Source organism: Mus caroli, unplaced genomic scaffold (genome assembly GCF_978045245.1).
Source record: "Mus caroli unplaced genomic scaffold, Mus_caroli_1 scaffold_4, whole genome shotgun sequence".
NCBI lineage: Eukaryota > Metazoa > Chordata > Mammalia > Rodentia > Muridae > Mus > Mus caroli.
This window is the reverse complement of record NW_028227259.1, coordinates 120,160,137-120,177,112: the sequence shown is the minus strand read 5'-3', so window position 1 is coordinate 120,177,112 and position 16,976 is coordinate 120,160,137. Positions and strand designations below refer to the sequence as shown.

General features: G+C 49.5%; 1 protein-coding gene across 16 annotated transcripts in view; it reads right to left on the bottom strand.

Moving 5' to 3' along the window:
• Positions 1 to 3,746: 3,746 nt before the first annotated feature.
• The window catches only part of Cit (citron rho-interacting serine/threonine kinase), a 163,238-nt gene continuing 150,008 nt past the window's right edge, over positions 3,747 to 16,976 (bottom strand). For 8 of the 16 annotated variants that reach the window (XM_085837071.1, XM_085837073.1, XM_021161971.3 and 5 more), the window contains 7 exons: positions 16,341 to 16,449; positions 16,096 to 16,224; positions 15,509 to 15,589; positions 13,393 to 13,471; positions 13,117 to 13,296; positions 5,951 to 6,260; positions 3,747 to 5,738 (listed from right to left, as the gene is read on the bottom strand). In XM_085837071.1, the coding sequence (XP_085693197.1) occupies positions 5,715 to 5,738; positions 5,951 to 6,260; positions 13,117 to 13,296; positions 13,393 to 13,471; positions 15,509 to 15,589; positions 16,096 to 16,224; positions 16,341 to 16,449 (912 nt within the window). In that variant the 3' untranslated portion in view covers positions 3,747 to 5,714. The remainder of the gene's footprint in view (positions 5,739 to 5,950; positions 6,261 to 13,116; positions 13,297 to 13,392; positions 13,472 to 15,508; positions 15,590 to 16,095; positions 16,225 to 16,340; positions 16,450 to 16,976) is intronic. The other 8 variants (XM_085837070.1, XM_085837074.1, XM_085837072.1 and 5 more) reach the window with 1 other exon arrangement.

Below are 16,976 nucleotides of genomic sequence, written 5' to 3'. Positions count from 1 at the left end.
GGAGAGGCTCCTTTGCCTCAAGGGAAGTTGATAGTGCACCAAGCCTAGGTCACCTGATTGACATTGTCAGTCTTTGAGTCCCAACCAGAAGTAGGTCAGGGCTGGGTGTAAATCAGGTGCCTTCTAGGGATGTCCTCTTTCTGAAAAATGAGAGGCTGGACTAGGCAAACTGACACCCAAGGCTCCCTTACCTCGTCACACTGGGAACCACAGAACAAGAAGGGGTTGCGGCCACAAATAGGAAATGTACCAGACAAGGAAACTACTACAGTGCAGCCATCAGCAAGTTAGGAAATCCTCGAAACCCAGGGAACTGACATTGGAGGAGGCTAGAAGCATTTTAGAAAACAAGATCTGTTTAATCCGGTTCCTTGAACATGAGCACAATTTGCATTCATCTGCTGTGGTCTGACTACTTCAGGTCAGTTGTGTGCACTGTGATAGTTTTAAAAGGTGCGGTTTAAGAAGTAGTTAAGTTGGGCTGGAGAGATGGCTCAGCAGTTAAGACACCGATTGCTCTTCTGAAGGTCCTGAGTTCAAATTCCAACAACAACATGGTGGCTCTCAACCATCTGTAAAGAGATCTGACTCCCTCTTCTGGGGTGTCTGAAGACAGCTACAGTGTACTTACATACAATAAAATAAATAAATAAATAAATAAATAAAAGAAGAAGGAGGAGGAGGAAGAGGAGAAGGAGGAGGAGGAGGAGGAGGAGAAGAAGAAGAAGAAGAAGAAGAAGAAGAAGAAGAAGAAGAAGAAGAAGAAGAAGAAGAAGAAGAAGAAGAAGAAGAAGAAGAAGAAGAAGAAGAAAAGAAGAAGAAAAGAAGAAGAAAGTCATGAAAGTCCCTCCCTAACCCACATGAGGGGATGAAGGCTTCATGAAGGTTTTTGGCTAGCTTACCTTCCTGACTTTTGATATGTGAGGACAAAAACTTCTGGCTGTGGAGATTCAGAAACAAAGTATCATCTTGGAGGCCTCCAGCAGCTCTGGCCAGGCAACCATACCCATAGCACCTTGTCTCAGACTCTCTAATCTCCAGATCCTCAAGAGATACATTTGTTCTTTATAAACTTCCCTGACTCGGGTATTTTACTATAGCACCACTACACAAAAAAAAAAAAATCCTCCCATGTTTACAGATGGTCTGAATGATGTGATGAAGACCCACGTCTGGGTCAATGAGTTGTCCTGCTTCCGATGAGTCTTCAACACTTCCACAGCAGATTAACGGACAAACAGAAACTTGAGCCTTCTACCTTTTGGCCTTGAGTCTTCAAGGGAGTCGTGAACACGTCTGCATTTCTTCTAAAGTCCATCCTCAGTTAACTGTAAGAATCATCCAGAGTTTCTGACAGCTGTATCTGAATCCAAACCTCGGACAAGGTACCACCCCTGAAGGATGCACGAGTCTCTGAGATCCACATCAGTAGGCCAGGTCTTACTATTGCCCCACCCCCACCGCCAAGAGAATTCAACTGTGCTATTTGGAAACTCCACAGCCAGGCTCCCTAATCTGTAGCTGTCTAAAGGTGCCACGGGTGGGTAAGTAGCAGAGTCACCTTCAAAGTCTTCTTCCTCTCTATTACTCTCTATTACTCATTGGCAGACCCAGGGGAAAGCGGAGACTCCACAGGCAGCCCCCACTGATTTAGGAAAACAGATGGGACATGTGACTGGGTCCCAGTCCTCACACTTCAGACAGCATCAGCAGCATCTTAAGCCAGCAAGAAAGAGCCAGCCAAAGCAGCCTCTGCCTGGAACAAGGAGAGCAGGCCAGTTTCTTAGCCTTGGCACTACAGAGATAGATCATTCTTAAGTTATTGGTGTGTGTGTGTGTAGGCTGTAATGTATTGAGTATTTTATAGCTCTGTCCCTGACCCCTCTCCATCCTTTGGATACCACCAGGAACCCAGACCTGTGGCAACCAGAACTAAGCCTAGCTACCACCAAGTGTCCTGTCTGGGGGAAGGCAGGCAAACTGTCCTGGCTGTGAGTCACTGAAAGGAGCCAGACTGTGGTGGAAGCTCTGCTGGCCTCTTCTCTTCCTGTGGATCTTAACTGAGTGTGAGCATTCTTAACCAACCTATGGAAAAGGCCCCCTGCTGCAGACAGATTAGTAAATAGATTATCTCTTCTTCTGTCCCCAAGGGCTCAAGTTTCACAGTCAGGAAACTTGGTATGCACCCAATGCCTTGAGTTCTGTGAGAATTAAGGTGTGTGACCTGATACAACTTTACACTAAACTCAAAGAGGCAGCTGGGAGGGCCCGGCCTCGTTACATATCATTACATAGCGTGGCTGCGTGACTTCATTGTTGTTCCCGTACAGGTAGTTCCTTGGGTCTAGAGGGCCTCTCGGCTCCTTTTAGAACCAAGCCCTGTTTACTTAGCGTATAAGGTAGCCTCTGGCTGCCAAGAATTGCTAGGCTAATAGCTGAACTGGTTGGCTGATGGTGAATGGACATTTTTCTAATGTTTGTTCTATGGGAAGAAGTTGCAACATCTCCCAAGTCCTTGTGAGTCATTTTCTTTCTTACAGTCACAGGGGGAAAATCCTCTGTAGCCTCCCATCAGATTTGACTGTCAAAGTCAATTTTTAACTACATCTGATTACCTTGTTAATGTTGAGTCAGAGATGTAAAGCAGCAGGTATCACTGGAGTCAGGGAGTTGGGGAGGGGGAATAATGAACCGTAAGTGGAGGGGACCTGTTCACCTTGCAGACAGGAAGTGTCTAGTCAGAACAGGAAGCATCCGGTTACCTTCCTTGGAACTCCCTCGAAAGAGACATGCAATATTAAGTTCTCAGTGGCCTCAGCGTGATGGGATCAGAAAAAGCTCGAGCTGACCTGTTTTTCTGGTTAGCTGCCTTCCGGCTAATCTGTTCTGACCTAATCCTTGTAAAGTAGCCTCGTTGACCATTTAAAGGAGCTTTCTGGTCCCCTGCCCTAAAAAATGGCCTTAAGAGCAAGTCCCCACTAGTTCACAAACTGACCAAACTGTGCCCCCCTCCCCCTTCCAAGAGCTTCTGATTCTATCCATCCCCCAGAGCTGAACGGGCCCAGCGAGCCTGCACAGACCCTAGGGGGGCTTTTTATGGTCTCTGACAAGAAAAGATGCCAAGGGAGTGAACGTATTGTTTTTTGGGTTTTTTTTTTGAGACCACTGCTTTATTTCATTATTGTTCAACAACAGAGCCATCCCTCTCAGGTGGATCTGGAATCGCCCATGTGTTCTCCTCGTTCTTAATAAAAAAAGGTAATGAAGAAAAAGCCTGTAATTTTTGGAGACCTAGAATCTTATTGATGCTAATAGAAGCTTTTGACTGCGATTTTGGGTTACGATTATTTCCTGCTGGCGTCCCGGTGGTCACACAGAAGAGTTCCCCACTCCAGCGGAGACGGCTGTCCGCGGCTACCACCGTTGAAAACAAAAGTATTGAAAAATGCACCTTTTACAATAAAAAAGTAGAAACCAATTCAATTTCCTTTTTTTTTTTTACGAATATAAAGTTTCTTGTAAATATGTACAGTCTGTTGAGCTAGCTCTATGTAGCAGGAAGCACTTCACAGATGAGACGCGCAATATACACTTGTCAGGGCTCAAGGAGCCCGTTTCTCGTGGAGGTCCTAAGTGAGATGCCAAGACTGAAGACCAGTTATCAGTGACCATTCCAAATACTTGTGGACCAAGAGACAAGAAACTTCAGCAAACAGCCAGTCAGATCTGCCCTGGGGGTGGGGGTGGGGCGGGGGCCGGGGGGATAGGGAACATGACCCCCAAAGACTCCAAGCAACACAGAAAACACAACAGCAGGGCACGGGATGTAGAGGACCACAGGCGTCTCAAACAAGAAAGCACTTAGGTCAGAGACAGAGCAGGAAGGAGTCTGCATTTAGGCCAGGTTGTAATCTGGGAAGCGACATGGACTGTGGGACGGACATGTGGGCTGAAAACACAGACACGGTCACCTGCTGCGGTGGTGGGGACAGGTCTACCTTTCAGCCTACCTAGGGTGTGCCTTCGTGGTGGAGGCACGCCTAAGAGTCGAGGAGAATCCAAAGCAGGAGAGGCCTTGTGGGAGATTAAAGGCAAAGATAAGGCCGCTAGTTAGCTTGCCAACTGCAAAGCCTCTAGTTGGTTGGTTCTATCCGGTTGCCAGGAATTCTGGGCTCTAAAGAGGGCGGAGCCGGGGTGAGCCGCACTGCACCTAAGGGGAACTCGCCAGCCTCGAGGGGCTGGGAGCTTTGAGCTGCGGCTTCTCTCCAATGTCCTGGCCTTAGGTCCAGCCCTAGGGAGAGGCTCATCTGGGAAGTCACAGTTTCAGTGGGGTAGAACCGTGCTGGGTTTTGTGTGAGCACACAGTCATCCTTGAAGTCAGCAGGGAACTGGAAGGCGGGAGGGAAACGGAGGGACGGAGGAGTGTGGTTTGCTGAAATCCTTCTCTGGTCGTAAGGCTTGAGCGTTTGTTTTTGTTTTGTTTTTTTAGTTTGTTTGTTTTTGTTTGCTTGTTCAGTGCTACAGATTGCAGCCTGTTGTGGCCGGTTTGTTGACAGGTCATCGGGAGGGTCTTGATTTGGTGGGGCTATGGGATGGCAGCAGTACATCGGCAGAGCAACCCAGGGAGGAGTCAGGCAGGTGGGGGGGTGAGGGGCAGCACATGCATCGATCCGCCATGCAGAGCTCCCAGTCGCATCTCCTCCTCATCCCAGAGAAGTGACCCTCGGACAGGAGGCAGTGCCCCAGGTCCCAGGCCCAACCCCAAGGCCTATGAATGCTGGGCTTGGAGCAAGTCTATTGCACGCTTTCCTGGCCAAAGCTACGCAGAAAGCTGGAGAAGCAGGCTGGGTAGATGAGGCTGAGGGGCGGGCGGGGGGGAGGAGAGCTTGAGGTCCCTTGGCCCCAGGTCACTGCCTCTGAGCGGAGGCCCGACTGACCCTCCATACATTCTCAGCTGGTGGGAAGGGAAGTCGTCAAGGCCTTAAAAAGGCAATGAGAACGGTAAACATTTGGCTACGATGTCACCCTGGGTAAGACAGGGCCATCTATGAGAATGGACCGGGATAAGAATGACTGAAGCTACATGAACACGGGAGGTTAGCTGACCGGCAGGGGGTGCTCTTCTAGGCTAGTGGCAAAGACCTGATGGTGTGATCTAGCTAAAAACCACTACAACAGGAAATACATCGCTATCCAAGTCTACTAAGAATTCTGTTGTCTTAAAAAAAAAAAAAAAAAAAAGAGGAGGAAAAAGAAATAAAAACCAAAGGAAAAAAAACAACCAACCCGAGGATCTTAGAGTAGCAGTAGACTTCCAGCCACGGTTCAAGTTCAGGTTGGTTTCCTTTTGATGAACAGGTTCAGGCTGGAGCTAAGTACAAAAGTCTGTGAATGCTGTGAGCGTTAACAGTGCAGAGATGACTGCAGGAAGGTGGCCCCTCCCCTCTGAGAGGGGGGGGGCAATGCTGAGCTCTGTCAGCGCCTAAGAGCCTTGGCTAGCTGCACCCCTTGGAGATGGGGGTGTCCGTGCCAAGGACAGTCTGGACCCAGCTGTGCCGAATGCGGGCCGGGCCGGGCTGAGCCGGGCCGGGCCGGGCGGGGCTGGGCGGACGGGTGCTGGGGTCCCCTGTGGTGGAGACTCAGAGTGCGGTGTTTTCCTGCAGACTGAGATGAGGAGGTGGTTTTTTTGTTTTGTTTTGTTTTCTGGCTGAGACTTATACTGAAGACTGGTCCCAGACCTAGGAGCCAAACAGAGAGGAGGGGGTTTTAGCATCCAAAGCCAGGAACTGCTGGCCCCCTGCATAAGGCAAGCAGGGCTTTACAGTGCCTGTCTTGCCCCCCCAGCAGCTGACCAGGGTGCTATACTGAACAATGCCAACTTAACAGAATCAGCCCTCAAAGAATGGGGTCAGGCAGGAAACGAGTCCCTGAAAAAAAAAAAGTCCCTCACCTTGTTAACTTGGGACAGTGGGGTCCTCACGGCTCCCGCAGGCAGCCGGCCCCTGCTGCTGTCTTCAAACAGTCTCCCTGGAGACCGCTCTCTCCTAGTGCTGAGCATCCGGCCTGGGGACTTCTCCCGCTCCAGAGGGCGGCCTGGAGATTTGTCCCTGCGCAGCTCTGTCCGACCCTCTCTGTCTCGGTAGCGGTGCGGTGTGCTTGGCTCTCGGGGGTGGCTGGGGCCTTCCGGTGGCGCCGGGCTGGAGGCCACACGTTTGGTGATGTGCTCGTTGTATGTTGGTGGGCCACGCTTGTTGGGGCTGCTGGGGACAAGGAGGAGTCAGGAGCTGAGATGTCACAGGCCCAAAGCTGTAGCTCCTGCCCCTCTAAGTATCCACCCGGGACCCTTTTCAACACTGTTCATTTGGTTTAATTTTTGAGACAAGGTTCTCACTCAGTATGTATTCAGCTGGTTTGGAACACACTATAAAGCCCAGGCTGAAGCCGGTGGTGGTGGTGCACGCCTTTAATCCCAGCACTGGGGAGGCAGAGGCAGACGGATTTCTGAGTTCAAGGCCAGCTTGGTCTACAAAGTGAGTTCCAGGACAGCCAGGGCTATATAGAGAAACCCTGTCTCGAAAAACCAAAAAAAAAAAAAAAAAAAAAAAAGCCCAGGCTGGCTTCCAAGTCATGATCCTCCTGCCTCAGCTCCTAAGGGCTGGGGTTAGAGGTGTAACAACTACCATTCCCTCTTACTAGGAAAAGCTGAGAGCTGAGGACGAGGACAGGAGAACCCCGGACTTCTAGGTGTCTGTGCCCTGGCATGGCGGGAACTTGCTGCAGGAAGGAGCTGAAAACCAGGACACCGGTTTGCAAAAATGATCTTCTAAGTGTCAGCTGGTCGTGAACAGCTTTATGCTGTGGCCTCGCCTCCGCATCCAGTGTGCTAACTAGTGATTCAGATAAATGCTCTGAAAGCCAGCCGACTTCGCGTCTCTCGGGTATTAAATGTAAGGGAGCTGATTTCTACACCCTGGAATCAAATGCCTCCTGGAGCTGCAGAGCTCAGAGACAGAAGATGCATTAGAACAAATAAATCCAAGGGAGAAAAATACATTAAGCCTCTTTGTAATGAAAGAGACGTTCTAGCGTGCATCCACAGGGGCCCATCCTAAGGCTAGCGGGAGGGAGCTGGAGGGAGCTCTGCGTCCAGGGAAGCAGGGTGGCTTCAGGAAGGCCACTCGGGACGGCTGCTTAGATTAATGAGGGCAGAGACAGCATTCATCACTCCAGGCCAACTGGGCAGCCTTTCATCTCCGTATCCATAATGGCCAATGAGCTACCACATCCACTTTATGGTTTCTGCAGAGTTATGGTCCCCGCTCTGCTAAACAGACCAGGAAACCTGGGGTCACAGCCAGCCAAGCCAATCATAGATACTCTGACCCGCCCACAGCAGCCAAGAGCAGCGATGATTGGATGATTGGCTTAAGTGGGGCTTGGGGGGGGGGCACCCCCGGGGAAAGCCAACAGGTTAGCCCTTTCCCATTCACAGCACCTGCAGCCATTCTGGACAACAGAGCCAGCAGTGGACCACGTGGGGTGCACGGCCATGGGGAAGCCTACTGCCAACATTTGGAGCCCTCTCTGGCATGAGTTAGAAATGACACCAAGGTTCTAGGCACTTTAGGGGTGCACACTGGCCGGTTGTGCCATCACTCTGGGGATGGGATCAAGTCAAAGGGCATTGGCACTGGCCTCTCCTAGCACATTCCCGTGGTCAAAACCACAGCGATGAAGAGGTAAGGCCACCGCTCAGACATGTTAAGGTACAGAAAAGAGTGCACAGAACTCTACCACTTGTCCCATCAAGGTCCTGATCTGACTAAAACCACACCGACCAAGGCTGGGGTGCAGGGGTGGCGCAGTGGCTGAACCCTTGGCTACTATGCCAGTACTAGGGTTCAATTCTCAGCACTGCCAAAAATAAAAAATAAAAAACCATGCACATGCGCACACTCATGCATGCTGACCAAAAGGATTGCAAAACCAGCTTGGAGCAATCCAACAGCATTTCTGCAAGAAAACCGACCTTGCTAAGGCTCAATGACGACTTAGCATGCCCTGGGCCCGTGCCTCTCCCCGGACCGATGGGAGAAGTGACAGCCACCACGAAGAATCAGCAGCCTGAAACATCTGGAAGGCACAGACAGGCTCCAGTCTCATAAGCTCACTTCCAGAAAAGGGATCGATATCTGACCTGGAAAATCTATACAGACACTCAGGGCTGTCTTTGTTGGGCTGAACCTGGGGGCTTGCTGGACAAGAAGAGGCCCCACCTGACAAATGAACGTGGAGCAAAGCCGGAGGCAGTCTCGGACGCAGAGGAAAACAAACTTCTTTTGGGAGTGATGGAAACATTTTAAACTCAGATATTGGTGGAGACTTAATACATTTACAAAAATGCTCAGACCACTAAACTGTACACCTTGCAGGGTGTCTTTATAGTAGGCAGGTATCGCAGTAGAGAACACAGTGGGATCCAGGGGACTAGAGGGTTCAAGTGTAAAAATTTACTCCCCACTGTGCGAGAGTAGTTTGACGTGCCTGTGCCTGTGTGAGTTTATGAGCATAGTGTGCTTGCAGATGCTGGAGAAGATCAGAAGAGGGTGGTGGATCCCCTGCCACCTATTGGAAGCCTCCTGGTGTGGGTGTTGGGAACCGAACCTTAGTCCTCTCAAAGACACACACACACACCACTAAGCCATCTCTCTAGTCCTCCTCACAGTGAGATGTTAAAAGGGTTGAAATGGAATTTAATTGTGGTATTTAGATGTGGAGACATTGCTTTTGGGACATGAGCAGGGTTGGATATAGAGATAGAAACGCACGTAAGTGTGTTGGTCTCTTGTCTTTTTACCATGTGGACCATCGACTGTAGAACAGTACTGTACTGGCTGGTTCTGTGTGTCAAGCTGAATTTATCACAGAGAAAGGAGCCTCCCTTGAGGAAGTGACCCCATGAGATCCAGCTGTAAGGCATTTTCTCAATTAGGGGTCAAGGCTGGAGGGCCCAGCCCATTATGGGCAAGATTATCCCTGGGCTGGTAGTCCTAGGTTCAAGCTGAGCAAGCCAGGGGAAGCAAGCCAGTAAAGAACATCCCTCCATGGCTCTGCATCAGCTCCTGCTTCCTGACCTGCTTGAGTTCCAGTCCTGCATCCTTTGGTGATGAACAGCAGTGTGGAAGTGTAAGCCGAATAAACCCTTTTCTCCCCAACTTGCTTCTTGGTCATGATGTTTGTGCAGGAACAGAAACCCTGACTAAGACAAGTACCATGAGCCTCTTTTCTTTATAACTCAGTATTTCATTGTCATAGTGCCAGAAAACAGACTCATACGTGGCATTGTTTTTATGGAGTTGCACATGTGGACGTGTGCACATATATATGCAGAAAGATAATTTGGTTTCTTCCTGGGTGGTGGTGGTGGTGTGAGGGGGAGGAAGAGAGGTTCAGATCCTTGAGGGATGAGGGGAAAGGAATGTCTGAGCCAGGAGTTCAAGGTAGCATGGTGTGATGGTCTGGATATGCTTGAGTCAGGGAGTGGCACTATTAGGAGGTGTGACCTTGTTGGAATAGGTGTGTCACTGTAGGTATGAGCTTTAAGACCCTCATCCTGGAAGCCAGTATTCTGACAGCAGCCTTCAGATGAAGATGTAGAATTCTTAGCTCCTCCTGCACCATGCCTGCCTGGATGCTGCCATGTTCCTACCTTGATGATAATGGACTGAACTTCTGAACCTGTAAGCCAGCCCCAATTAAATGTTGCCCTTATAATAATTGCCTTGGCCATGGTGTCTGCTCACAGCAGTAAAACCCTAACTAAGACAGAAGTTCGTACCAGGGACTGGGGTATTGCTATGATAGGCCTGACCATGCTTTTGTTTGGAAGAATGTGGATTTGGGGACTTTGGATTTGGAAAGCTTTGGGATGCTTTAAGTGGGGGCTTAGTGAGCCATCCTAGTAGGAATATGGAAGATTTTGTTGCTGTGAGTGATTTCAACTGTGCTGCCCGGGCCCAAGAGGATTCAGTGGAGAAGAATTTCAGAACGTGGCCTAGAGACTGTTTTTGTTGTATGGTGGTGGAGAGTGTAGCTGTATCTTGCCCTTGTCTCAAGAGTCTGCCTGAGTCTAAGGTAAAGAGATTTATTTATATTGATTGCATTGACAAAGGAAGTTTCAAAAAAGCCCAGCAGAGACTTTGTTCTCTGGTTAAGTCTCATGAAGAGCATTTTGAACAAGTGAAACAAGCTTAGAAAGGAAAAGTATAAAATATATGGTTCAAGTATTAAAGGGGCACATTGAGCGAATCTATTATGTTCTAGGAGGTAACAGATTAAGAGATTTGGGGGCAAGACCCCACCCAGCTAAATTGAGATCCAGGCATGGTGGTATACACTTTAATCCCAGGAGACAGGCATGCAGGTCTCTGAGTTCAAGGTCAATCTATAGAGCAAGATCCAGGTCAGCCAAGCTTAGGCAGCGAAGGAGTTGGAAAAGCAGCAGCAAGTGATAATGTAATAGAACAAGGGGGCCATGTTCCAGCTCCTGCAAGCAGCAGAACTCAGCAGCTTCGGCCATGTGTCTCTAACTTGATAGTCAAGGGGAGAAGGATGCTACTTAGCTGGAGCAGTGATTAAGAAGAGACCAGCTGAAGAGATGGCTCAGCGGTTAAGAGCATTGACTGTTCTTCCAGAGGTCCGGAGTTCAATTCCCAGCAACCACATAGTGGCTCACAACCATATGTAATGGGATCTGATGCCCTCTTCTGGTGTGTCTAAAGATAGCTACAGTATACTCTTATAAATAAAATAAATAAATGATTTTAAAAAGAAGAATAGACCAGCATTACTGAGATGAAATCTTCTGGGAAGTGTTTTCTGAGAGCACAAAGAAGCTGTGTTCTAGAGATAGCTAAAGTTATACCTCGGGTTGCAGCTGTCACCTAGGTGGTACTGGTTTTGAAGGCATGAAGGGATCATGAAGAGCAGCTGAGGCTTGGCACTGTGAGAGGTCATGGAAGGCCACTGGTGAACAGGCAGCCTCAGTTGCAGCTGATGGCCCAGGACTGAGGGGGTCATGAAAAGGATTTGAGGCTTGGCACCATGAAGAGAACCTATGAGAGGCTATTGGTGAAGCCTAGTTGCAGTATAAGGCCCCAGTGTATTGGAGATGCCAGCACCATGGGCTGACCACCAAGAACCGCAGCAGCAGTGAAGTGGATCAACCTGAGCTTAGAGTGCTACAGAGGGCAGAGCTGGGGCAGTGACACCAGCCCTTCAGAGGAGCCCAGAAGATCATGTGTGGATCCCAGACACTGAAACAAGAAGGTGTGAAGTTGAAGTTGCCTTGGGTCTCCAAGATGTTCGAGATGTCAGAGCCATGGACTATCTGAAGAGGAAAGCTGCTACCAGGGAGTGGAACCAGCCCCAGAGAGAGGAGTTTGTTGGAGTCAACAAAGATGAAAAAGGAGTGGAGATCTGAAGACCACTTTGACATCAGACATGGAGATGCAGAGTTTGGAGTCTGCCCAGCTGGTTTCCTGTCTTGCTTTGGGGATTACAGTTAAGTGACTGGGTGGATCTCAGAAGGGAGAGACCTTGAATTTTGGACTTTTAATGTTGTTGAGACTGCTATAGACTATAGGAACTTTTGAAGTTGGATCAAATGTATTTTGCATTATGCTATGTTTAGGTGTGGACATAAACTCATTTATTTGAACAAGCCTATGAAGGCCAGGGAGTGGAATGTGACGGTTTGTATATGCTTGGGTCAGGGAGTGGTGTTATTAAGAGGTGTGGCTTTGTTGGAGTAGGTGTGTCATTGTGGGGGTGGGCAATGAGACCCCTTTCCTCCTAACCACGTGGGAGCCAGTCTTCTAGCAAGCCTTCAGATGAAGATGTAGAACTCTCAGCTCCTCCTGCACCACGTCTGCCTGGATGCTGCCATGCTCCTGCCTTGATGATAATGGACTGAACCTCTGAACCTGTAAACCAACTCCAATTAAATGCTGTCCTTTATAAGAGTTGCCTTGGTCATGGTGTCTGCTCACAGCAGTAAAACCCTAACTAAGACACATGGGGACCTGACAAGGCCATTATCTCTTTAAATTAAGGGGCAGGCTGTTAGACTGATGGCTCGGCAGTTAAGAGCGCTGGCTTTTTTCCAGAGGACCTGAATTCAATTCCCAGCAACCAAATGTCTGTAACCCCAGCTACGGTGGATTAGACACCCTCTTCTGGTCTCCTTGGGTAAGGGGCACACACATACATGCAGGCAAAATATTCATATGCATAAAATAGAATTAAAAAAAAATGAGCCAGGTGAAAGTAGCACAGTCTGGAGGCAGAGGCAGAGGGGCAGAGGGGCAGAGGCTGATGACCTCTATGAGTTAGAGGCCAGCCTGGTCAATAATAGTGACTTCCAGGCCAGCCAAGGCTACAAAATGAGACAAAAATAAATAAAAATACATAAATCTTTATTTAAAAAAAAGTGAGAAAGAAAAGAAAGCAAAGAGACTACTATTTAATACTTTCTGTGGCCTGGGTACTATATCTGGGGTTAGACTTCCAACACAAATTTAAATACAAGTTATAAAATAAAATAGAACTCTGAAGCATTCTCGAGTTCCATAGAAGCCTCCAGGTGGCCTGAGAAGCTACTGTCCACTCCCGCCCCCACCCCTGCCCCACTCCTCAGGACCTCCCCTCTGCCTGCTTTGCCTCCCTGCCCTCCCGATGCCCCTCCCTAGCTTCCTTTCTTTGGGGAAGTCCTTCCTGGTCCCAAGTCTAGGCTGCGGGTCCTCCTGTGAGCTCCCACAGTGCTCTAGTGCTCTAGCATCAGGATTAGACCGAGGGCTCCAGTTGCCTCTTGCACTGGGCATAAGCAGCTAGTACGAAGAAGGGGCCACAGGGTTCCCTGGGGCTCAGCAGCTAGTACCACAGACATAGACCAAACAAGGAAGCATGAGTCTGGAGCCCTTTTCTCTACAGAGCCACTGAAGGCTGGCTCCCTCAGGGAAATGTCAGACGCTTCCTGCCGCTGTGACCAGGAGCCCTCCCCAGTCTGATGCTTTTCCTTGAGTGTCTTCACATGGCGGAGGGAAGGAGACTCAGTACCTGCGGGAGGTGGAGGGCACCCGGTGCTGCTCAGTGCCTGACTCCTTCACGAGGTTTCCTTTGCAGCATATGACCCTTAACTTGTCCTGGTATGAGGAGGCCAGGTAAATCGCTCCGGAGGAAATTGCGGGGCCCAGGTAGCGAGGGTTTGGAATTTCCAGATATGCTCGGGCAGGGCTCCTGCAGGATTCCAGAAGAGAGTTGACAAAGTTGTTATTGGTGACAAAGGTTGCTGGGTGGCACTCCAGTCTTCAAAGCAAGGAGGGAAACGCTTACCCCAGTGAGGATCTGGCCTGGATCTCAATGACTTCCAGGGAGTTGAAGTGAGTCACAAACAGATAAGGTTCTCTGTAGGCTGCAAGGCCACCACGGAGGATGAGCATGAGGGGGAAAAAAGGCGGGGGTGGGGGGGCAGTAAAATCAAAACCTGAACAAGGAAGGACCAGTGACCCAGCATCCAGCACCTATCATGGTGCCAGTGACCCAGCATCCAGCACCCATTGCAGTGTAACCACACTAGCTTGGGCTCAGTTGTTACCTTGCTGCTCATTACAGCCTAACTTAACTTATATCAGTTAAGTAAATTACTACATCCCCATGGAACTCTGTGCAAGGTAAAGAATGCACCAGGAGGCCCTGTGTCTACCCACAGTGCACCGCTCAGCCAGCAGGGCAAGTTGAGAAGCGTGTGCAGAGCATGTTATCCCCCTGATGGGGAGAAGTCTACCACATGCTTGCGTTTGCACAGAACACTGGGAAGATGATAAGCCCAGCAAAGTTCTTCTTCCCTTTGGGGACAACAAGATGGAGATTGCAGTGGATGGACACCAGGGTAAGAATTCTCCTAGGGACCTGTTTATACTACAACACTCTCCAAGTTTTTAAAGATTTTCCCCCCTAGATATAAGTGTTTTGCCTGTATATGAGCATCTGTGCACATATGTGCCTGATGCCCTCAGAGACCAGAAGAAGGTGTCAGATTCCCAGAACTGGAGTCACAGATGGCTGTGAGCTGCCATGTGAGTGCTGGGAACCAAACCAGGGTCCTCTGGAAGAGCAGTCAGTGCTCTCTCCGTCCTCTCCAAGCCGAGTTTTTAAAAGATCAGGATTTAAATATTACAGTAGGGCTGTACTGTTATTCTACTTTGCTTCATTTTGGAGACGGTCTCCCCATGGCGCCCAGGCTGGTGATGAACCCCAGAACCAGCACAGCAGCTATGTCTTAACACTTATCTCTCTAAGAGGGGGCACTACTGCCAGAGAAGACGGGCCGGACCCTGTTCCCTCCTCTGTTGTCACGGCTGCTCCTGTGGCAAGCCATGACTCTGAACATGGCAGCTCTGTTGGCCTGCCTGAGCCAGCAGAATGTGGTGCAAGAGAAAGGCCATGAAACCTCTGTCTATGTCCTGGATGAGTCTAGATAGAGAGGAACCAAGGCCTCTAGCTAAGTGACCCCGTGGCCAACAACAGAAGAAGAGACACAGAGAAGATGCCTTGCTTCTCCTTGTTTCTAAGGCTGTTTTGTACCTTCGGCTTGCCCTAGATCCCAGTGACACCATGAGGGACACAGCTGAACAGACCCAGAGCCGGGGACAACAAGCGGCTGCTTTAAGCTCCTGAGAGCCAGGATTGCTTCTTACATAGCAACAGGTGAACAATAACAACAAAAAAGTATTTTCTTTTACGTTTGTTTATTTACTCTGTGCATGTGCGTGAATGTGTGTGCGTGTGTGTGGATGTATGTGTGTGGATGTGTGACAGAGACAGAGTGTGTGTGTTTCTGACAGAGATATGTGTATGCATGTGTGAGTGTGTATTTGTGTGTGTGTGTGTGTGTGTGTGTGTGTGTGTGAGAGAGAGAGAGAGAGAGAGAGAGAGAGAGAGAGAGAGAGAGAGAGAGAGAGATCACTAGAGCATCCTGGTCCCGCAGGACTTATGGGCCTGCACATCTGTTTCTTCTTTGACCTACTCTGCATTTAGGACGTACAACAGAGAACAGCATCCGACAAGACAGCACGCGGATGCCTCCCATGGTGTGTGCACTTAGAGAATGAACAGGTATGAGCTCACTGTTCTGCCTAGTCAGAACTCATTTCTGTTCAAGTATACCATGGGATACTACACAGCCTTGAAAATGACTTTAAATCCATGAGGAATATTCTCCTTTGTATCATGAGATTGTACGTTCCACCAAGGATAGACTGTGGCCTTGGAGACAAGACGTTCACAGTTCTCCACAAACCCACTGTTAGGTGAATTCTGCCCATGCCACTTAAGTCCATTAGAAGGCACCATTACCAGACCAAAGCCAAGAACTCCACATGATTCCTTCCCAGGACACAAGCTTTGGAGATCAGGCGACCCCCCTGCCCCCACCCCGTACCTCACATACCGAAGGCCAGAGGTAAGCGACTCCACTTGAGATCATCTGTGCGGCTGCGTCTTCCGTAAGAATCCACGAACACCCCAAATTCTGTAAGGCGCCAAGGGCATGGGGACATTAGCCACGTGTGCTTTGATGGGAGAACAAAGACCAAAGCCCAGGGGCAACTGACTGGCTCTAACTGGACTGGCAAAGCTAGACAACCGCCACAGAACCATCTCCAGTTTAAATTGAAACGCTCCTAAGTGAGGTTTTCTGAGTAATCCGTTTTCCTCAAGAAAAAATGTTGACAGAAAAAAAAAAAAAAAAAAAGTGGGAGAGGAAAAAAGGGAGGGATAGACAGACAGAAACAGACAGTCAGGAAGGGGGAAATGAAATGCCCAGAGATTAAAAACGAAGAAACACTTAAGAGGAAAAAAACTCAAGAGACAACAACGGCAAGAAAGAAGGTCAGGGTGGCCAGGTCACTGCCCTGCTTACGAGAGGTCGCAGTGGGCATCCGTGGTGCTGGGTAGACATTCTCCACCTCCTTGCCAAGACCCACCCTGCCTAGCAAGGGAAAGGCACTGGGTCCCGGCACTGGGCTGGCGACCTACCGTGGAAGCACAGCAGGTACTCTTCTCGCTGCCCGGCGCTGTTCGCCTGCACAATGGAGACAGGGAAGCTGTTGGACGAGGAGGCGAACACAGCAGGTGCCAAGGAATGGTCGTTCTTGTCCAGGAACTCTGTGAAGACAGGCCAGGTGGGGGGCTTCAGGGATGAAGCCCGAGCCACCCTCCCTCCGAAGGACCCGAGCTGCCGATGTGGGGTGGGGAGGAGGGTTGGAGGATGGCAGTCATACCGTCAAGCGTGTACTGCTTCATGTCGATCTCATAGAATTTGTTGGTCCCAATGAGGATGCTGTAGTTGGTGAAGTGGATACAGCTGCAGGGCTCTGAGGTCTCGATCTCCTGAGGTGAGGGGCACAGAGGGGCAGAGATGACACGGGATGCATGTTTCTGCTGCTCTGTCTCTGCCTGAGGCTCTAGCCAAGCCTCTCACAACATGCCAGGATGACCCACGACCTGTATGGTACCTCACTACAGTTGTCTACCCCAGCCCCTGCAATCCTGAAAAAACAAGGCAGAACTGCAACTCCCAAGTGGGTGAGAAATTTGCACAGACAGGCAAAATGGCAACAATGTATCCTTGCAGGAGCAAATGGCTGGAATCTTACACCAACTACTGACACTGGCAGCTGGGGTACCTAGCCTAGTGTCTGGCTTTGGGCTGGCCCATAATTTGCTGGTTTCTAATTTGAGGCTGTATTAGCCACACGGCATTACTGCATGCCTGTCTTAACTGCCTCCTAATTATTTGTAGTTGTTCCTAGGCTAATCCTAATATCATTAAAACAAAACAAAACATAACATAACAAGCATGCTTTCTCGAAGTGATGACCAGGAATCCTGTTTGCCTGCAGCCAATGGTTTAAACT